The sequence below is a fragment of the Zootoca vivipara genome, chromosome 7 (genome assembly GCF_963506605.1).
Source record: "Zootoca vivipara chromosome 7, rZooViv1.1, whole genome shotgun sequence".
NCBI lineage: Eukaryota > Metazoa > Chordata > Lepidosauria > Squamata > Lacertidae > Zootoca > Zootoca vivipara.
In genome coordinates this window covers 40,060,367-40,077,371 of record NC_083282.1, presented here as the reverse complement: position 1 = coordinate 40,077,371, position 17,005 = coordinate 40,060,367, and the positions used below count along the sequence as shown (strand labels likewise).

The 17,005-nt window shown below is 41.2% G+C and overlaps 1 protein-coding gene across 1 annotated transcript in view; it reads left to right on the top strand.

Moving 5' to 3' along the window:
• The window catches only part of SCP2 (sterol carrier protein 2), a 31,892-nt gene extending 19,851 nt beyond the window's left edge, over positions 1-12,041 (top strand). Inside the window, exons 12-16 of the mRNA XM_035121587.2 lie at positions 3,299-3,452; positions 6,352-6,445; positions 8,831-8,960; positions 10,339-10,418; positions 11,479-12,041. Coding sequence (XP_034977478.2) covers positions 3,299-3,452; positions 6,352-6,445; positions 8,831-8,960; positions 10,339-10,418; positions 11,479-11,574 — 554 coding nt within the window. The 3' untranslated portion in view covers positions 11,575-12,041. The remainder of the gene's footprint in view (positions 1-3,298; positions 3,453-6,351; positions 6,446-8,830; positions 8,961-10,338; positions 10,419-11,478) is intronic.
• The last annotated feature ends 4,964 nt before the right edge of the window (positions 12,042-17,005 follow it).

Here is a 17,005-nt window from a genome sequence, read left to right as displayed (position 1 = left end):
CAGCTTTTTAGTGCTTAGTCTGTGTGCAGGAGGTGATCGTCCTCCACCTTCTGGAGCTAGTCTGTTGGCAACATCCTGGGAGCTAAGGGCTGCCCCCTAAGAGATGGGACATACAGCACACAGTAGCATATTGACTGCTTTGTAATTATGGTTGGTTTCTAGTCTTTATAGTAGAGATCCTCCACTGGTGTAGATGAAGGGTGGGGAACTGTGACCCTCTAGATCAGGCATCCCCAAACTGTGGCCCTCCAGATGTTTTGGGGCTAACTCCCATCATCCCTAGCTATCAGGTCCAGTGGTCAGGGATGATGGGAATTGTAGCCCAAAACATCTGGAGGGCCGAAGTTTGGGGATGCCTGCTCTAGATGTTGTTGGATTCCAACTCTCATGGGAGTTGAAGTTGAACTCCACTAACATCTGGAGGGCCACGGGTTTCCTATTCCTGATTTTCTAGAAAAAGATCAAATCCTGGCCAGGAATAGAGCTGGATGTCTTCAGGAAGCGATGGCCTAGTTTGTGAACTACTATGAGAAGGCAGACTTGCTTTGGGTGTTCTAATAACCACATTCTGGCTCCATGGGTGGTTTTTGGAAGGCAGTTATTTTATTTTCTCATTCGTCTTGGGAGAGGTGACTGTCTTACATTCTGCAAGGTGAACTTGAAAAACTCTGGACTGATATTGGTGTAGTCTTAATGTGACACAGTCAGAATAGCATTTAGGAGGGTTAGAAGGGCTATCTGTGACACGTGTTGTTTTTTAGTCGTTTAGTCGTGTCCGACTCTTCGTGACCCCATGGACCATAGCACGCCAGGCACTCCTGTCTTGCACTGCCTGTCTTGCACAGTTTGGTCAAACTCATGTTCGTAGCTTCGAGAACACTGTCCAACCATCTCGTCCTCTGTCGTCCCCTTCTCCTAGTGCCCTCAATCTTTCCCAACATCAGGGTCTTTTCCAAGGATTCTTCTCTTCTCATGAGGTGGCCAAAGTATTGGAGCCTCAGCTTCACGATCTGACCTTCCAGTGAGCACTCAGGGCTGATTTCCTTCAGAATGGATAGGTTTGATCTTCTAGCAGTCCATGGGACTCTCAAGAGTCTCCTCCAGCACCATAATTCAAAAGCATCCATTCTTCGGCGATCAGCCTTCTTTATGGTCCAGCTCTCACTTCCATACATCACTACTGGGAAAACCATAGCTTTAACTATACAAACCTTTGTAGGCAAGGTGATGTCTCTGCTTTTTAAGATGCTGTCTAGGTTTGTCATTGCTTTTCTCCCAAGAAGCAGGCGTCTTTTAATTTCGTGACTGCTGTCACCATCTGCAGTGATCAAGGAGCCCAAGAAAGTAAAATCTCTCACTGCCTCCATTTCTTCCCCTTCTATTTGCCAGGAAGTGATGGGACCAGTGGCCATGATCTTGGTTTTTTTGATGTTGAGCTTCAGACCATATTTTGCGCTCTCCTCTTTCCCCCTCATTAAAAGGTTCTTTAATTCCTCCTCACTTTCTGCCATCAAGGTTGTGTCATCTGCATAGCTGAGGTTGTTGATATTTCTTCCGGCAATCTTAATTCCGGCTTGGGATTCATCTAGTCCAGCCTTTCGCATGATGAATTCTGCATATAAGTTAAATAAGCAGGGAGACAATATACAACCTTGTCATACTCCTTTCCCAATTTTGAACCAATCAGTTGTTCCATATCCAGTTCTAACTGTAGCTTCTTGTCCCACATAGAGATTTCTCAGGAGACAGATGAGGTGATCAGGCACTCCCATTTCTTTAAGAACTTGCCATAGTTTGCTGTGGTTGACACAGTCAAATCTGTGACACGTAGGAGGACTCTAAATGGATTGCACATATCCTGAACTTACCGTAGATCAAATTCAAGTCTTGAGTTTACAAAACAAATATTTAAATGGGAAAATATATTGCAGCGCTATTAACTGTAAAGGGGAGTACATGTTCAAATGGCCAGGTTTTCCTGCCATTAGCAATTGATGGTACCGTGTGTGTTTTGCCATATTAACTAGCATAAATGGCCTTTGGGTTGATTGACACTTCATGATTGGAGTGCTTATTGGCAGGGTCAGTGCCAGGGGTTGGCATGGCTGAGCACTTGGAAAGGCCCACACTTCTGTAGGGGGTCTGTAGCCAAGAGTCCTTGCTGCTACTCTTCCTCCCAACCTTATGGTAGCCTAGGGCAGGCAAGTGAAAGAAGTATGGCAGTGAAGAGAAGGAGCTGCTGCTCTCCCTGATTAACACACCCACCAGTTTTTTCCTAACAAATGACCAGGCAGCATTGTTGAGGGGTTGCAACAGGTGCCGGTAAGGAGGAAAGAGATGCAATGGGTGTGTCGTATCTGAGGTTCCTGGACCTCCACATTCCATTGCCAAGTTTCATTTATCCCCAATAGCTGAAATGTGACCACAGCTGAAGTTAAGTGACAGATCTATTGCAAGGGTGGCTAAACTGTGGTGGCCCTCCTGGGTGTGCCAGATTCCAGGGTAGCCAGTGCTCAGGGGAGTGGAAGTTGCCATTCAACTATATATCTTGAGGACTACAATCTTTGGAATTAATTTGTCTAAGAATCCAACCTATGGAGACTGATAGGATGTCTTAGGAAAACAATGTATTAGCTAGATTATATTCACTAGAGTTGCCTCAGTGTCATGAAAAATGCTTTCTAAAGAATATCTCAACTCCAAGCCTGCTGTGAGTCAGAACGCTTGCCTTCTGAGGAAAACTTTTAGAGGAAACTTTAAGCCATACAGAGGTTTTATTCAGAGTCTGTTTTTTCATTGGTGGTGGTGTGATTTTTATTATGCTTTCTTTTGTGGTTGTGTGTCTGAAATACGTGGCAAGAAGAGGCATCTATCTTAAAATTTTGAAGTTACTAAAAACTTGTTATGTTTGGAGCATTTTATAAGACTTCCATCTGATGCTCATTTAAGCTCGGAGTGAAGCTCATTGAACAAGACGGAGCTTACTTCTGAATAAACATGTGCAGGCTTGCCCTTGAGCTCCAATATTTTAATAAACAGGAACAATATACTACGATCCAGCCTCACATGAAATTTGGGACAGCATTTTGTTATCCAGTCACTCGGTATATATTGAAACATTTACTGTTTAAAGGCTTGTGTTAATAGCTGTATCTTTTAAGCATAAATGATTCATTCTGATTGCTCAAACATTTGACCCACTTCCTTTTGCTTCCTCTCGGCTGGGCGTAATGAAACAGCATGATGCTCTTACGGTATAATACAGCTTGATCTACATTCTCTGCATTTGATGCATTAGGTCTGGCTCAGTGTGCTGAACTCTGCTGGCAGCTAAGAGGAGAAGCCGGAAAGAGGCAGGTTTCCAGTGCAAAGGTTGCTTTGCAGCATAACTTGGGCCTTGGAGGTGCTGTAGTCATAACTCTATACAGAATGGGCTTTCCTGAGGCTGCAAGGTGAGCTTTTAATTTTTGTGTGTGTGCACCCTCTTTTGCAAACCTATTATTTGTAATCTTACTCAGCTTATCTCATTTTCTTTAAATATATTATCGTATCCAGACAACTGCCATACAGAACTAAATAGTTTGAAATCCCATGTCCTGTTGCATGATCTTAGTGGCTTATTTCTGCATTTGTGTTCTGCTTTAATACCAAATTAAACAAGGAGAAAGTTGGGGGTCCTGTTGTTTCTTTATAGCAGGCAGGATATTGCTTGTAAATACAAATCTCTTGCTCAGCGTTTTATTTATTTAATGCTAGCTACTCTGGTTTCTTCAGCCACTGGAAACTTTAATTGTGGTTTTGGTTATGGATAGAATTGCTGTGTCTTAATCATGTTCTCTGAAGTCTGGTTCCATGTTGAAACAAGAAAACAAAAACTTTAAAGTAAACAACAGTTAAAGGAATGTGCAGAATTGGCAGTTTCAAAACGATTTAGAAAACTAAAAACAGGCAATGGAGACAGGGGCTATAAACTGAGTGTGCTTTTTTAAAAAAATGTCTCAATACTTCTGGATACATAGTAAGGAAATTGACTTGCAAATTACAGTACTCACAGTTGCCTGTGGGTTTCTATTTTATTTGCCTGCTGAGCAGATTCAGATAACATCCTAAAGGTTACACATTAAAAGCCATTAAAATTAGATTGCAGAAAATATAACTAAGTGTAAATTGGTGTGTGACCTTTTATCTTTAGAAATTCCTCTTTCAAGCCTTTGTTGAAAGGCATCCTATTCGCTAAAGAGCTTCATAAATTCTTTTGTATGTTTTCTTGCCAATAGTGAAGCAACAAGTCACAGGTGTTTGTTGCATACTTTTACACTGCAACCTGGATTTTCCTCCTCCTGTATTCCAACTTGGGTTTTGTGGAGATTCAGTGGGATTTTGGAAATGTTTTTCAAGTCAAGTCATTTGCAGTAGGGAGAGCCACCCTACTCTAAAGATAAACATCTTTAGAGACGTTTAATTCATATGAGCAAGAGTAAGAAACACTGATTGATTGCTATCAAATTAATGAAAGGTTTCTTAGAGCGGAGGCTGTTTGGGTTTGGCTGTTTCAGGGTTGGAAAGCCCTTAGGTGTGGGAGTAATTGCCAATCTTCAGCTGGCCTCTCCTAAGGACTCACATTTGCACCTTCATACACACTTCTGCACACTCACATCCACATTCATGCATGCATGCAGTCTGGTCTCCATTTTCATCTATAGATCTCTCGCTTTCAAAACTGGGTTTAACAATAAATTGGATTTGCAGGCTTTGCTGCTTTGCATTTTAGAGCAGAGGAACTTGCTCTTCAGCCCTCTGAGAGGTTAGTGCTGGAATCTATGCTAATAATTCCCATGCTCAACTAGAAAAATGAACCATTAAACGTTTGATGCATTTAGATTCTTTCCCAACATATATAATGCAATCTATCCCAAGTTCTTGATATATTTCCCAAGGGCTTGGGAGAGGTTGCGTTTTCTCATCACAGCAATCCACTGAGGAAGATGAGGCTCAGAGACGGTGATTTGCCAAATGTGAATTTCAGACATCTAAATCGAGTGCTTTTTCAGAAGATAAAATCAGTTAGATTTTGCTTGCATTGTAGCTGCCTCTGGCTATCTAATTGCAAAATCATGTTGTTAGATCTTCCCTGAGTATGCAGCTTGGTTATGTAACTGAAGCTGGGAGTTAATAGCGGGTAATTAGGTGAGAGGTGACTTTGTTGCAGAGTTTCATTGTACACTTGCCATAATTATTGTTTACTGTTAAAGTTACTATGCTGAGATTGATTACCTCTAGTAATTAGTCTAAGCAACTGGATTTCGCTTATGTGGTAGGACCAGAAAAAAAAATTGTGTTCCCATTCCAATATTGGTGTATTCTTTTTTTTCTCCAAAAAAGCAAAATACTTATATTAGGGTGAAAGGAATATGCAAAATGCCTCTCTCATCTGTGTTTCTAGTGAGTGAAGGGGAAAGCACTAGAGCAGTGATGGCGAACCTATGACATGCGTGTCAGATGTGACACGCAGAGCCCTCACTGCTGGCACATGCCCCATCGGCCCATTCACGCTGTTGTTGTTGTTTTCCCCCCATTTGTTCTCCCGCTCCTCCTACAGCTTGTCTCCACTAGAGCTTGTCTCCGCTACAGCTTGTCTCCGCTGTTAAAACCTGGATCCATTTTTGTTGTTGTTGTTGCTGGTAGCCAGAGATTGGTTTTTTAAGCCTTTCTGTGCTGTTTGGTCAGCAGCTCCCCCCAAAAAGCTCAACAACTCTGGGCACTTTGTGATAAATAAGGGTTTTTTGGTTTGGTTTGGTTAAATAGTTAGTTTTTGGTTTATTAAATACAGTTATATATTACAATTATACATTTTTGTTATTTAAACTATAAATATCGCAAAATTGTGGTTTTTTTCTCGAAGTGACACACCACCCGAGTTATGCCCGGTTTTTTGACGAATTTTGACACACCAAGCTCAAAAGGTTGCCCATCACCGCACTAGAGAAATATCTCCCCATCCTTCTGAATTACAAGGATGATAGAAGCTCAGTTCCTCCCCCCCCCCCGTGGGATTCCGGAGCAGTTTTAAAAACCCCAGCAGAATTTGATGATGTGACCCTTATTTGTTTGCATGTGGACAATATTCTGAAAAATATAAGTGGACTCATGGTTACCCCCTTACCACACGTCTTAGGTCATGTTAATTGTCTACCCACCTTATCACAGAGACATCTATGTTCTTCAATTTGAAATAATTGAAAGAGATGACATTCCCATGCTTACACATGGGTACACAAAATACACTTTGGGGTGTGCGCTACAGTCATTCAGGTAAACTTAACAAATCTTTGTGACTTTCTCCCATTTCAGGAATAGGCAAATCCAAGCTATTCCCACCAGGGCAGCTGTGGATGGATTTAAGGCAGATTTTGTCTTCAAAGAAATTGAAAAGAAACTTCAAGAGGTATGTAAAGTAACAAAACATGTTTATGGAATAATTTTGCAAAGTTGCAGTTCATGTTTTGGCAAAGGATTAATGGTAAAACATGCAAACAATTACTTTCCTTGAAACAAACTTGTTTTGCCAATTATTGTTCCGGTTAGAAGTCAAATAAATAGTCAAGTTGAACATTTTTATTTCCAATTATTCCTTTCCCCCTTACCCGCAAAAAAGAAGGTTGTCCAAAGCAGGGCACAATTCTGTCCTAAGACAACAACATAGTGATTTTGTATTCAGTTAGATAATAGCTGACGGAGGCCTCTGACGTACAACTTGAACTTTACAGCTTCTTTAAAAAATTCAGCTGTTGCAACTTGTGCAATAGCAGGCATCATACTAAAATAACTCTTTGTGGGATTGAGTGTCATTAATCAATTTTGAAAGTACAGTATAAGTTTGGGAGGTATGGATATTGGGTTATATATGGAGAATTCCATATATGGAGGGGCCCCACATAAAAGCATTTAGCCTACCCCTGGAGGCAGCCTCTTCACTCACACTCACATGCACACCATCTACAAAGAATCCCTCCTATTTTGCATATGCGCATCCTGCTGCCAAGAGAAGTATTTGACATGGTTGCATAGCTGCTGGATCCAGCACCCCATCTACCTACAGGCTATATGAAAGGCAGACTCCACCATGCACAAGAGTTGGAGAATGACTGAGGGCAAGCAGTGTCCTCTGGCAGGCATTATGAGTTTTCATAAAACCATTCTTCGCATTCTTATCTATTATCCCTATTGTACTTTCCCCCCAGAGGTTAAGCTTGCAAAATGCTATGTCAGGTATTTTGTCCATTATAAACTGGCCCTAGCAAATGGTTAGTTTGCAGATGGTATTACTGTAGTGAAGTTTCTCGTGGGTTCCCTAAGTTAGATTTCTCAAACTCTAGTTAGAATTCCAATCCAGAGGCAGCAGCTTTATATAATGCTGGAGTCGTTTCTGCATCCGTAGCTCAGTTGCTTACACCAGCCGGGGTGGAAGGAGAGAGGGCAGACAAATCCTACCAGCCCTAAAGCTGGTGCCATGAATGCACCTGATACCATCGTGCGATGATGGCAGTGGGGCAAATTAGGATCCAGCAGATCTCGGGCTGGCTCGGCCTCTCCCCCTGGGGCAAAGGGGCTTTGGATTGCAGCCTCAGCACGTCAGCAGCAATTCAAACTTAATTTCAGAGCGTACAGTTGCTATGCTTTTTGTTCAAGCTGGGAACTCTCCGACCCCCCCCCCCCAATAGCATGTAAAAGAAAACAAGTATTAAGAGACCCCTGCGCTTAATTTCTCCTATACTTAATTTCCACTGGTTTTGTAAGAGAAGCTCAACATTTAAAGTGCCTCTTTGCATTGAAAAATGCTTTAAAAAACTGGCCTCAAGTTGCTGGCATGTGTCAGTGTTTCCCTAGTTAATTTTCCAATTTATCTGGGGTATGCCAGCAATCTGATATGAACAGCTTGGGGGAAAGATTACATGGATTTTCCTGGGCTTAGAATTCAAATACTGGGAAAGCCTGCGATTTTTCCAATAATAGAAGGAGGGGGAAAACACTCAATAAGCAGTGTATGTCATGCTGTTTTTCAAACTTGGCACTTGGTAGAGCTTGTATACATTGCTTACGTCATCACTCTGCATATCAAAAACCTGTAACGTAGAAGAAGGGTTCTAAACCAAACTTCTCCGCTTGCATTCTCTGCCTTCATTGATTTAGCCTTATTCTTGGCTGAGCATGAAATCTGGAGTTGGGAAAGTAAGCAAAATAAATTGCCACCTGAGTGGTTTCAAGTTTAGCACAGAGGTCATAATCAAGATAACCAAATGATGCTTCACATGTTGCCTCAGAGGTAAATCCTGTTACATTCCATGGGGCTTGCTTCCTGGTCTAGGAGTAGCCCATGTGGTGCTTTTCAGGTGTTGGACTGCAAATGTGACCATCTTTGACTATTGGCCATGCTGTCCGGGGCTGATGGGAGTTGTAGTCTGACAACATCTGGAGGGCACCATTTTGCCTCCCACTGCACTCAAAATCTGCAGGGGGTTGCACTGTCCGTCTGCATTCCCTGCTGAGGTTTTGTTTTTGAGGGGGAGGTGGGGCTAACAGCATCTCTGAAACAAGGCTTTTCAGAAGGCTTCCGTGGTACAGCATGGGGGGGTGGGTGGGGCGGCTAGGCTGCAGTTCAAGGACACAGAAGCAAAAGTCCTTCTGGGCCCTGCAAACCATAAAAGAGCACATAGGGCAGTCCAAGCATGCAAACATTTAGCATGGTGTGGAAATACCTAATGTATTCTGTAAGTTGAAAATACTGTCGGTTTTTGGTCTGTGATATATTATTGTTTCGTGCTGATTGCAGGAAGGAGAACAGTATGTCAAGAAAATTGGTGGTATATTTGCCTTCAAAGTAAAAGAGGGTCCTGGAGGTAAAGAAGCAACTTGGGTAGTTGATGTGAAAAATGGTAAAGGCTGTGTGGATTTCGACTCAGGTCAGTACTGCTTTTGCCATCACAAAACACTAATGTTTTTATTGCAATGTAAGGTAATGCCACTTTAAGTACTGTAGGTTTGGTTGCAAAATAGGAACATATTTAATTAAAGGACGGCAAGTGAGTAACAGCTGTATATTAATTGTGCAAAAATAATCATTTGAAAAGAGCCAATACTGCTGTAGAGAAAGAAATATGTACTGCATTTTCCCCCATTCGACTTTGGATTGGGCTCCATTTATCAGGCGAAGATAAAAGGCTTGCCCTTGGACATAGATCAATTGTGTTGCTCGAAAATGACATTGGCAAGATAGCATCTGTTCAAAGAACTCTCTGCAATCCATAAATGTTTATGCAATGCATGTGGTTAAAGAGCAGCAGTATTAAGAACAAGGTCTGCCTGTTCTATTAAGTGCCAGTAAGGCTGCATTCCTATGTACACTTAACTAGGAAATTAATCCCATTTTGCAATCATGGAATCCTGTGGAGGATAGTGCTGTTAAACTAGTAATGAAAAGGTTTGAAGCGCGTTCTGGTTACTGCTGCAGATGGAACTGATATTGACACTCCTATCTCTCCACAGCAGTGTGAGATTTCAGGGGGTTCCAGGCACTTATCCCAGGGCCCATTTTCCCATTGGTTTTTATGCTATATGGTTTATTTACACATATATACAACTTAGTCTAGATTGTGGGAAAACAGCACTTTCACATCCCAAAGGGGTCCTGTTCCTCCCATTGCTGCAGCCTTGGATTCCAAGAAGCTCCAACCATCATTCAGTCAAACCTTGATTAATTCTAACTTTCTGAACCCAAGAGTTATGGGTGACTTGCACCCTCAAACTCTGGCACCCTATAACAATGTAATGGTTTAGACCCAGAGTGTCCCTTCAGCAAGCTCCTCCTGTTCACAGGTGAGACACAGATCCTACAGAGGCTTAATAAGACCAAAGCTGGTTGAGTTTTGCATCCTGTTTTCCACCGTGGCCAACCAGTTGCCTTTGAAAAGCTCACAAGCAGGACATACATAAGGGCTTTTCAGAGCAGTTTTTCAGGATACACAGGTGTCTGCAGGGGAGTGGAGAAATATGAGAGAGTTGCGTTTTTCTCCCTCCCCACTTCCTCCGGCAGGAGGGTCCTATGAATGGAGTTTCTGGATCCAAGTCAATGACAATATTTAAATGAGCTGAATTTTACAACTGGGCTTCTGTGGCTATGAATTGGCAGTATCAGCAATGTATGAAGCGAAGAGTGACTTCCTTGATAAGGGGAGCGGATCTGCATTAAGGCTTCTCTGTTAGAAAGCAAAATACCCTTAAAGCAGTCCTTAAAAAAAACCTTTTCCTGACCATTTTGTTTCATCTGTCCGCTATTTACAGATAAGAAAGCTGACTGCACAATTACAATGGCTGACGCTGATTTGCTGGCTCTGATGACTGGCAAGATGAATCCGCAGACAGTAAGTGAAATTCAGAGGAAGTGCTATTATCCTTCTAGTTTAATTGTTCTACAGGCTTATTTTATAGCAGAAAACTAATGAGAACAACCTGTGTTCCTTTTCCTCCCAAGTTCTTTAGATTAAATGATGGTTGACTTAATTCACCACCTGTTCACATCAGAATTGCTGCAGATGGGCAAACACAGGCTATTTTCATTAAAAGTATTTCCAAAGCATTTGGCAAACTACTTAGCTGGCAGTCACTTTTGTGCAGATGGAAATGTTCCTTTTTGAAAAGGCTTTTTTTCTTATTAGTTGGCTTGATTTACAACATTGTTTCTTCAGTATTAACAAACAGAAAATTCTCCTCTGAGGTCACTAATGCCAGGGATAGATAGATTTCTGTCCAATAATGAAAACTGGTGGCAGCCAACATGGTGCCCTCTAGATCTTGGTGGACTTAAGTCCCATCATCCATGATTATTGGCCATGCTGGCTGGGGCTGATGGGAGTTGGAGTCCAACAACACCTGGAAGGCACCACATTGGCCATTTTGAACAGTGGAAGCTTTCGTCAGGTGTAGACAAACTAGCAGCTTTTTCTCATTGGCTGCATTCACACCTCATGGTAAGCCAAGTTTTGTTTATGGGTTACTGATTGTGATTTGTTTTGGAGAAGCAAACCATGAGCACTAGTTTGCATGTCAGAGTTGGCCAAGGCCTGTAACTTGTTGCAATTCAACAGTGTTCCATAGTGCACCACTAGTTCACAGTTAAGGGCATTGCTTATGTTCTACAATGACATGCAGAAGGGGCCAGTGTGTATCTCAAAGTCATGTAGCCATCACAAATGACTAATCTATATGCATTTTTACATGCATTTGATCTTTTTCTCCTTTTTCATATATGTTGTCTGTGGAAGGTTTTGCATGCATTTAGAGAAGGCAATCTAAAATTTAAAATATTTTATGGCAGTTTCTCAAATTACTTGGATTTGAACTTGGAAGAAGTGATCCAAGGAGGAAAAATAAGAAGCATTTACTTGGAAAATGTAATTCAATCTCTTTTTAAATTTCTTCTAGGCGTTCTTTCAAGGCAAATTGAAGATTTCTGGGAACATGGGCATGGCTATGAAGCTACAGAACCTACAGCTTCAACCGGTCAAAGCTAAACTTTGAACCACCGACTTCAAGATGCAATTTAGATGTGAACAACGTGTTTAATATATATATAAAAACTAAGCAGGAACTAGATGTTGGAAGTAGCATGGGACAGGTTTTCTGAATAGGTGTGATCAACTCTAGCTTTCCTGAGGCCTCTGTTCAATGGAAATTTTGGCACCATGTTCCATAAATCAGCCTAAACTATTGCAAAGTAATAAAATATTAGTGGTTGGCATAGCCTTAGGTTGTTTATAATGGTTAACACCAGCATGATGTATAACAAGCCCTGATTTTATCTCACCTGAAACCATTAAAAAAAAATCTAAATCAAGGGATCAGCCTCCCATAAATTCTTGTGAAGTTGAAAAAGTAGGAAGAGTGATAGAGAATATTACCTGTTTGGCAAAAAAAAAAACTTAAACAATTTCATTTGTATCTTAAGAATACTTCCATAGCAGCTCAAAGAAATACTTTTTTACTTTGGCTGGGATCCAGAGAACTATTTTAGGTAGGCCCTAGGGCTTGGACATACTCAAGTGAGGGCCTTTCTTTCTTTCTTTCTTTCTTTCTTTCTTTCTTTCTTTCTTTCTTTCTTTCTTTGAGTAACAGGCGCACACACATGCCTGTCATACAGACTGCTTTTGAAATACTACCTAGTTTCGAAGGTGGTAGTATTGTGGGTGAATGCTGGAGAAACGGAACTCCAAAGCTCCCATAGGTAAGGAGAACTACCGGTAGTTATATTGATTTATTTGGATCCGAGCCTTCATTGAACAGAATTTCCAAATTCCCATATGAAGGCTTGTTTTATCATGTTGGAAATCAGATGGTTTGCATTAATTGCAATAACATTTAATTGTAGTGCTTTCTCCGTACCATATGCTTACAAGGGTAAAGGGTAGCACTTTTTAAGCACTTGTTTGGTTTTAACTGTGCTATACAGAGTTCTGGAAACTGATGATTCTTTAATAAATTCATATATAAATACTATTCATTTTTAAGTCATTCTGTTTCGCAGTAATGTGTTCTGATCTGAAAGTTTTCATACTAAATTTAAATCGATTCTTCAGTTTGAGCTGGGTTTTTTTTGGCAGTTTTTATTTGATTATAACAGAGTGCAGTACATAGAAGTTGCATGGTTAAGATCAGATGACACTGGAATGTATGCAACATTTAGTTCAGCAGACTGTTACTTTCATGTTAGCAGTGCTTTGTAGATTATGCAGGCCTCTGTGTTACAGCTCATGGAGTAGGCTGTTCAAAACTGAAACTGCAATGTAGGCCAATGAAACGAGTTGTTTTTCCTTCTGTTCTGCTCTAAACAGCAGCCTAGGGTCAGAAGTCAAATGCGTCTCTTAAATGTTATTCCACATTGAAATACCTCTGGAATCCCTAAGCGTTTCTACATTCTGTGCTTTAGTAATCCTCTTGCCAAAAACATTTCCCTGCTGTTGCTCTGACAGGTGTGATGTGTATATATATCCTTTTCTTTTAATGCCTTTGCGTTGTATAATTATGAGAATCTTGGAAAAAGAGAAACTGTACTCAGTAGTAGACCATATATTATGGTAAATTGGAAACAGATGTGTATAACAAAATATGTGAGCATCCTGTTTCAGCAGAAAAATACCTGTCTTCATGTAATGGACTCAGGAACCAGCTGTTTATCATAGTTTAAATTGTATTTTTATGCACCTGATAGCCATGTTCCATCTAAAGACACATGAAATTGAGACTAGGAAATGATTGAGGCTTCTCCTCTGTAATTTAATGGAAACATGATAGGTTTTGTCACACAAATTCATATATTATGATTCTGGTATCTGTATACTGGTGCCAAACTTGGTGTGAAGCAACAGTAAGATCATGGCTTGAGATGCTGCTTAATGCATTAGAGAACTAGGATGGCCACTTCTTTAGGTTAAATTTGACCACATATTTTTGACCCTGGTAAATAACGCTGAAGTCTGATTCACATGAAGTTTGTTCCTCACATCTTTATTTCACTTTCTAGCCTCCTAAAATGATGATAATGATGGGAACCCAGCAGGTTGAAGTTCATGTGAATCTAAGCCCAAGCTTCAGTTTCCAAGCCAAAATTTTAAGCTAGCAAAAGATCATTTTAATAATAATTTAACTTATAATTCAGTGCAGCCTGGTCCTACTTGGATTTTCTGTTATGCTCTGGTGGAATTAAAATTTGCTTAACTTGATATCCCCTTTAAATTACTATGAGATAGAGTTGAATACATGGGTATTATCAGCATAATCTTGATTCTTTTAAAAAACCCAAAAAACTCTACCCTACCCTTTAGCATAGCTGCTTCCACGCAACTAGCAAAGTACTAAAACATTAGTATTAATTTTCATTCTCAGGTGTCTTCCCTATAAAGAGTGGTGTGAAACAGGGCTATGTTCTCACCTCAACTCTTTGGCATGTTCTTCTTCCTGTTGCTCTCCTATGCCTTCAGCTTGACTGAAGACGATGTGTACCTCTATTCTGTTCAACCTGGCATGTCTCCATGCCAAGACAAAAGTGTGGTGGGTTCTTATCCAAGAGATGATGTTTGCAAATGATGCAGCCTTGCCAGAAGGAAGCTCCGAGGAAACTCTATAGAGACGCATCAACCGTTTTGCCCAAGCCTGCAAGGAGTTCAGCCTCACCATCAGCCTGACAAAGACGAACATTCTGGGTCAGGATATCACCAGCACTCCATGCATCATCATGGGTGACCACACGCTTGAGATTTTGTTGGCCTGGGCTCCACCATAACCAGCAACCTCTCCATCGATACTGAGTTGGGCAAGCATATTGGATAGGCAGCTACAGCAATGGCTTGCCTCTCCAGAAGGGTATGGGAGAATGTGATGCCAATATCCAATACCAAGATGAGGGTCTACCATACTTGCATGTTGAGCACACTGCTTAATGGAAGTGAATTGTGGGGAGCTTACACATGCTAGGAGCAATGTCTCAATGCCTTCCATATGCACTGCATCAGGAAGATTTTGGGCATCACGGGGTCTCAAAGAAAGACGCTCTCCCAAGCCCACATTCCCAGCATGTTATCCAATGCCAGCTCAGACACAATACTGTACTTTTCAGTGAAAACAGCTAATGTGTTTGGGCAACAGTGACTAAGTGGTAAGAGACTAAATATGAAGGTATATGTCCAGGTGCAGGCTTTGAGGCGCTTGGTATCGCTGAAGAGCAGATTTGCTTAAAGCTGTGCACAGCTCTCGGCAATCTAAACCTATGTTCACATTAAGCAGAGAAAATGTAAGGAACCACTCACTGAGGTGCTTTCTACCTATATTGAGAGGAAGAAACTGCATTTAAAGCTGGGAGAGCTTTTTTTTAAAAAAAAAATTCTGGCGAAAACAAACTCTTGTAGGTTGTCTGATGGGGAGACCTTACTATGTCAAAGTTTAAAAGCTTCAAATATAAGCTTTCTTTTCCTTTCAACATGTATGCTGATATGGTCACTAATACTTGAATAACAGCATCTCTTTAGTGAAAAGCTATTCTTTCTGGTTGTGATAAAAGTGCCAACTTGGGTGTTAAAACTACTCATTCATCAGGGACAAGTAAGATTTCCACATGTGGAAGACAAACACTGAAAACAAATCCCATGTAGTCTGGAACCAATTTGTGTAATCCTTCACAAACACAAACAGATGTGCCACTTGTCCAGGCGGCACTAGAGCTTAGCTTGAAGTCTCTAACTTGTGAAAAGTGGCAGCTTAAAATGCTGGACACCTTTGGCCTTGATTGTGCTACAGCTTGGCATTCTGCTCTAAAGGTGTTGTAAAGGTGGTCAGTGTTGGTACAACAACTGGCAGAAGACCCATTCTCAACCTCAGAAAAATAGCATTATTCAATCTGCCAAATAGCCATCTTCCTCTCTTAATTCTATGTGGTAGAGACTTATGTGGTAGAGACAGGAACCGATTATTGCCCACTTCACAAATTAGGAAATACTAATTCTTTGCCTAACACATTTTTTGCAGCTCTGTAATGTGTCTTCCTTCCACACAATAAATCAGATGTAGTCATTTGCCCAGGAACTCAGCCAATTCCACACTAGTGCTCTTCAAGCATTCTGCAATCCGTTGGAAGAGAGGTTTCAGAACCCATTTGGTACTTGAGGTAGTGATATCGTCCCTGTTATAAACTTGTAAGACCTGTTGCCATGGCAGAGGCAAAAGTATGCAGCACAGAGTTGTAATGGGCAAAAAACTTCAAACACTTTATGTATGCAAAATGAGAGGTTTGTTAACTCCCCCCCCCCAAGTAAACTAGGTGCTGTTGACTTAAAATTGACCATCAAAATATAGTGGAACCTCTGTTTTTGAACTTAATCCTCTCCAGAAGACAGTCTGACTTCCGAAATGTAAACCGTAAACTCAATACGGAAGTCTCAATACAATTGTTGTTGTTTAGTCATTTAGTTGTGTCCGACTCTTGTGATCCCATGGACCAGAGTACGCCAGGCACTCCTGTCTTCCACTGCCTCCCGCAGATTGGTCAAACTCATGTTAGTAGCTTGGAGAACCATCTCGTCCTCTGTCATCCCCTTCTCCTTGTGCCCTCAATCTTTCCCAACATCAGGGTCTTTTCCAGGGAGTCTTCTCTTCTCATGAGGTGGCCAAAGTATTGGAGCCTCAGCTTCAGGATCTGTCCTTCCAGTGAGCACTCAGGGCTGATTTCCTTCAGAATGGATAGGTTTGATCTTCTTGCAGTCCACGGGACTCTCAAGAGTCTCCTCCAGCACCATAATTCAAAAGCAGCAATTCTTCGGCGATCAGCCTTCTTTATGGGAAACTTAAAACAAGCCACGTAGCACGTACGGCTTCAGAAAATCGTTCAAAAACTGAAGCAGTTACTTCTGGGGTTTCAGCATTCAAAAGCTGAAATGTTCGATTAAGGAGATGTTCGACAACCGAGGTTCCACAGTATTAAATAATGGCTGTAGGAAGCAGATAGAAATTTTACTGTTCAAAATAAGGACAGTAGAATCCCAGAATAATGTTTATACATTTTTAAAGCCTGGACTAGAACTTTGTGTAAGATGAGATGCTTATAGGGGGAAGCAAGGCTAGCCCACAACATTTTACTGCCTGAGGTAAAACAGCAAATAGCTATCAGTTTCTCTTTTGAAAGTTGTATCTGAAGAAGTGTGCATGCACACGAAAGCTCATACCTATGACAAACTTAGTTGGTCTTTAAGGTGCTACTGGAAGCAATTTTTTTGTTTGTTTCTTTTGAAAGTGTGTGTGATCTCTTTTTCTGAGATTTCAAATAGAAATCATGTAAGGGCCCTGCCACCACTCCCTCCACACTTACATTATGCTCCTCACTTTCTAGGCACAGGTCTGAGCACACACTCCCTGGCGCTTTCCCCACAAAAGTCTGCTCTTCAATGCTAAATTGGAACAAATGGCA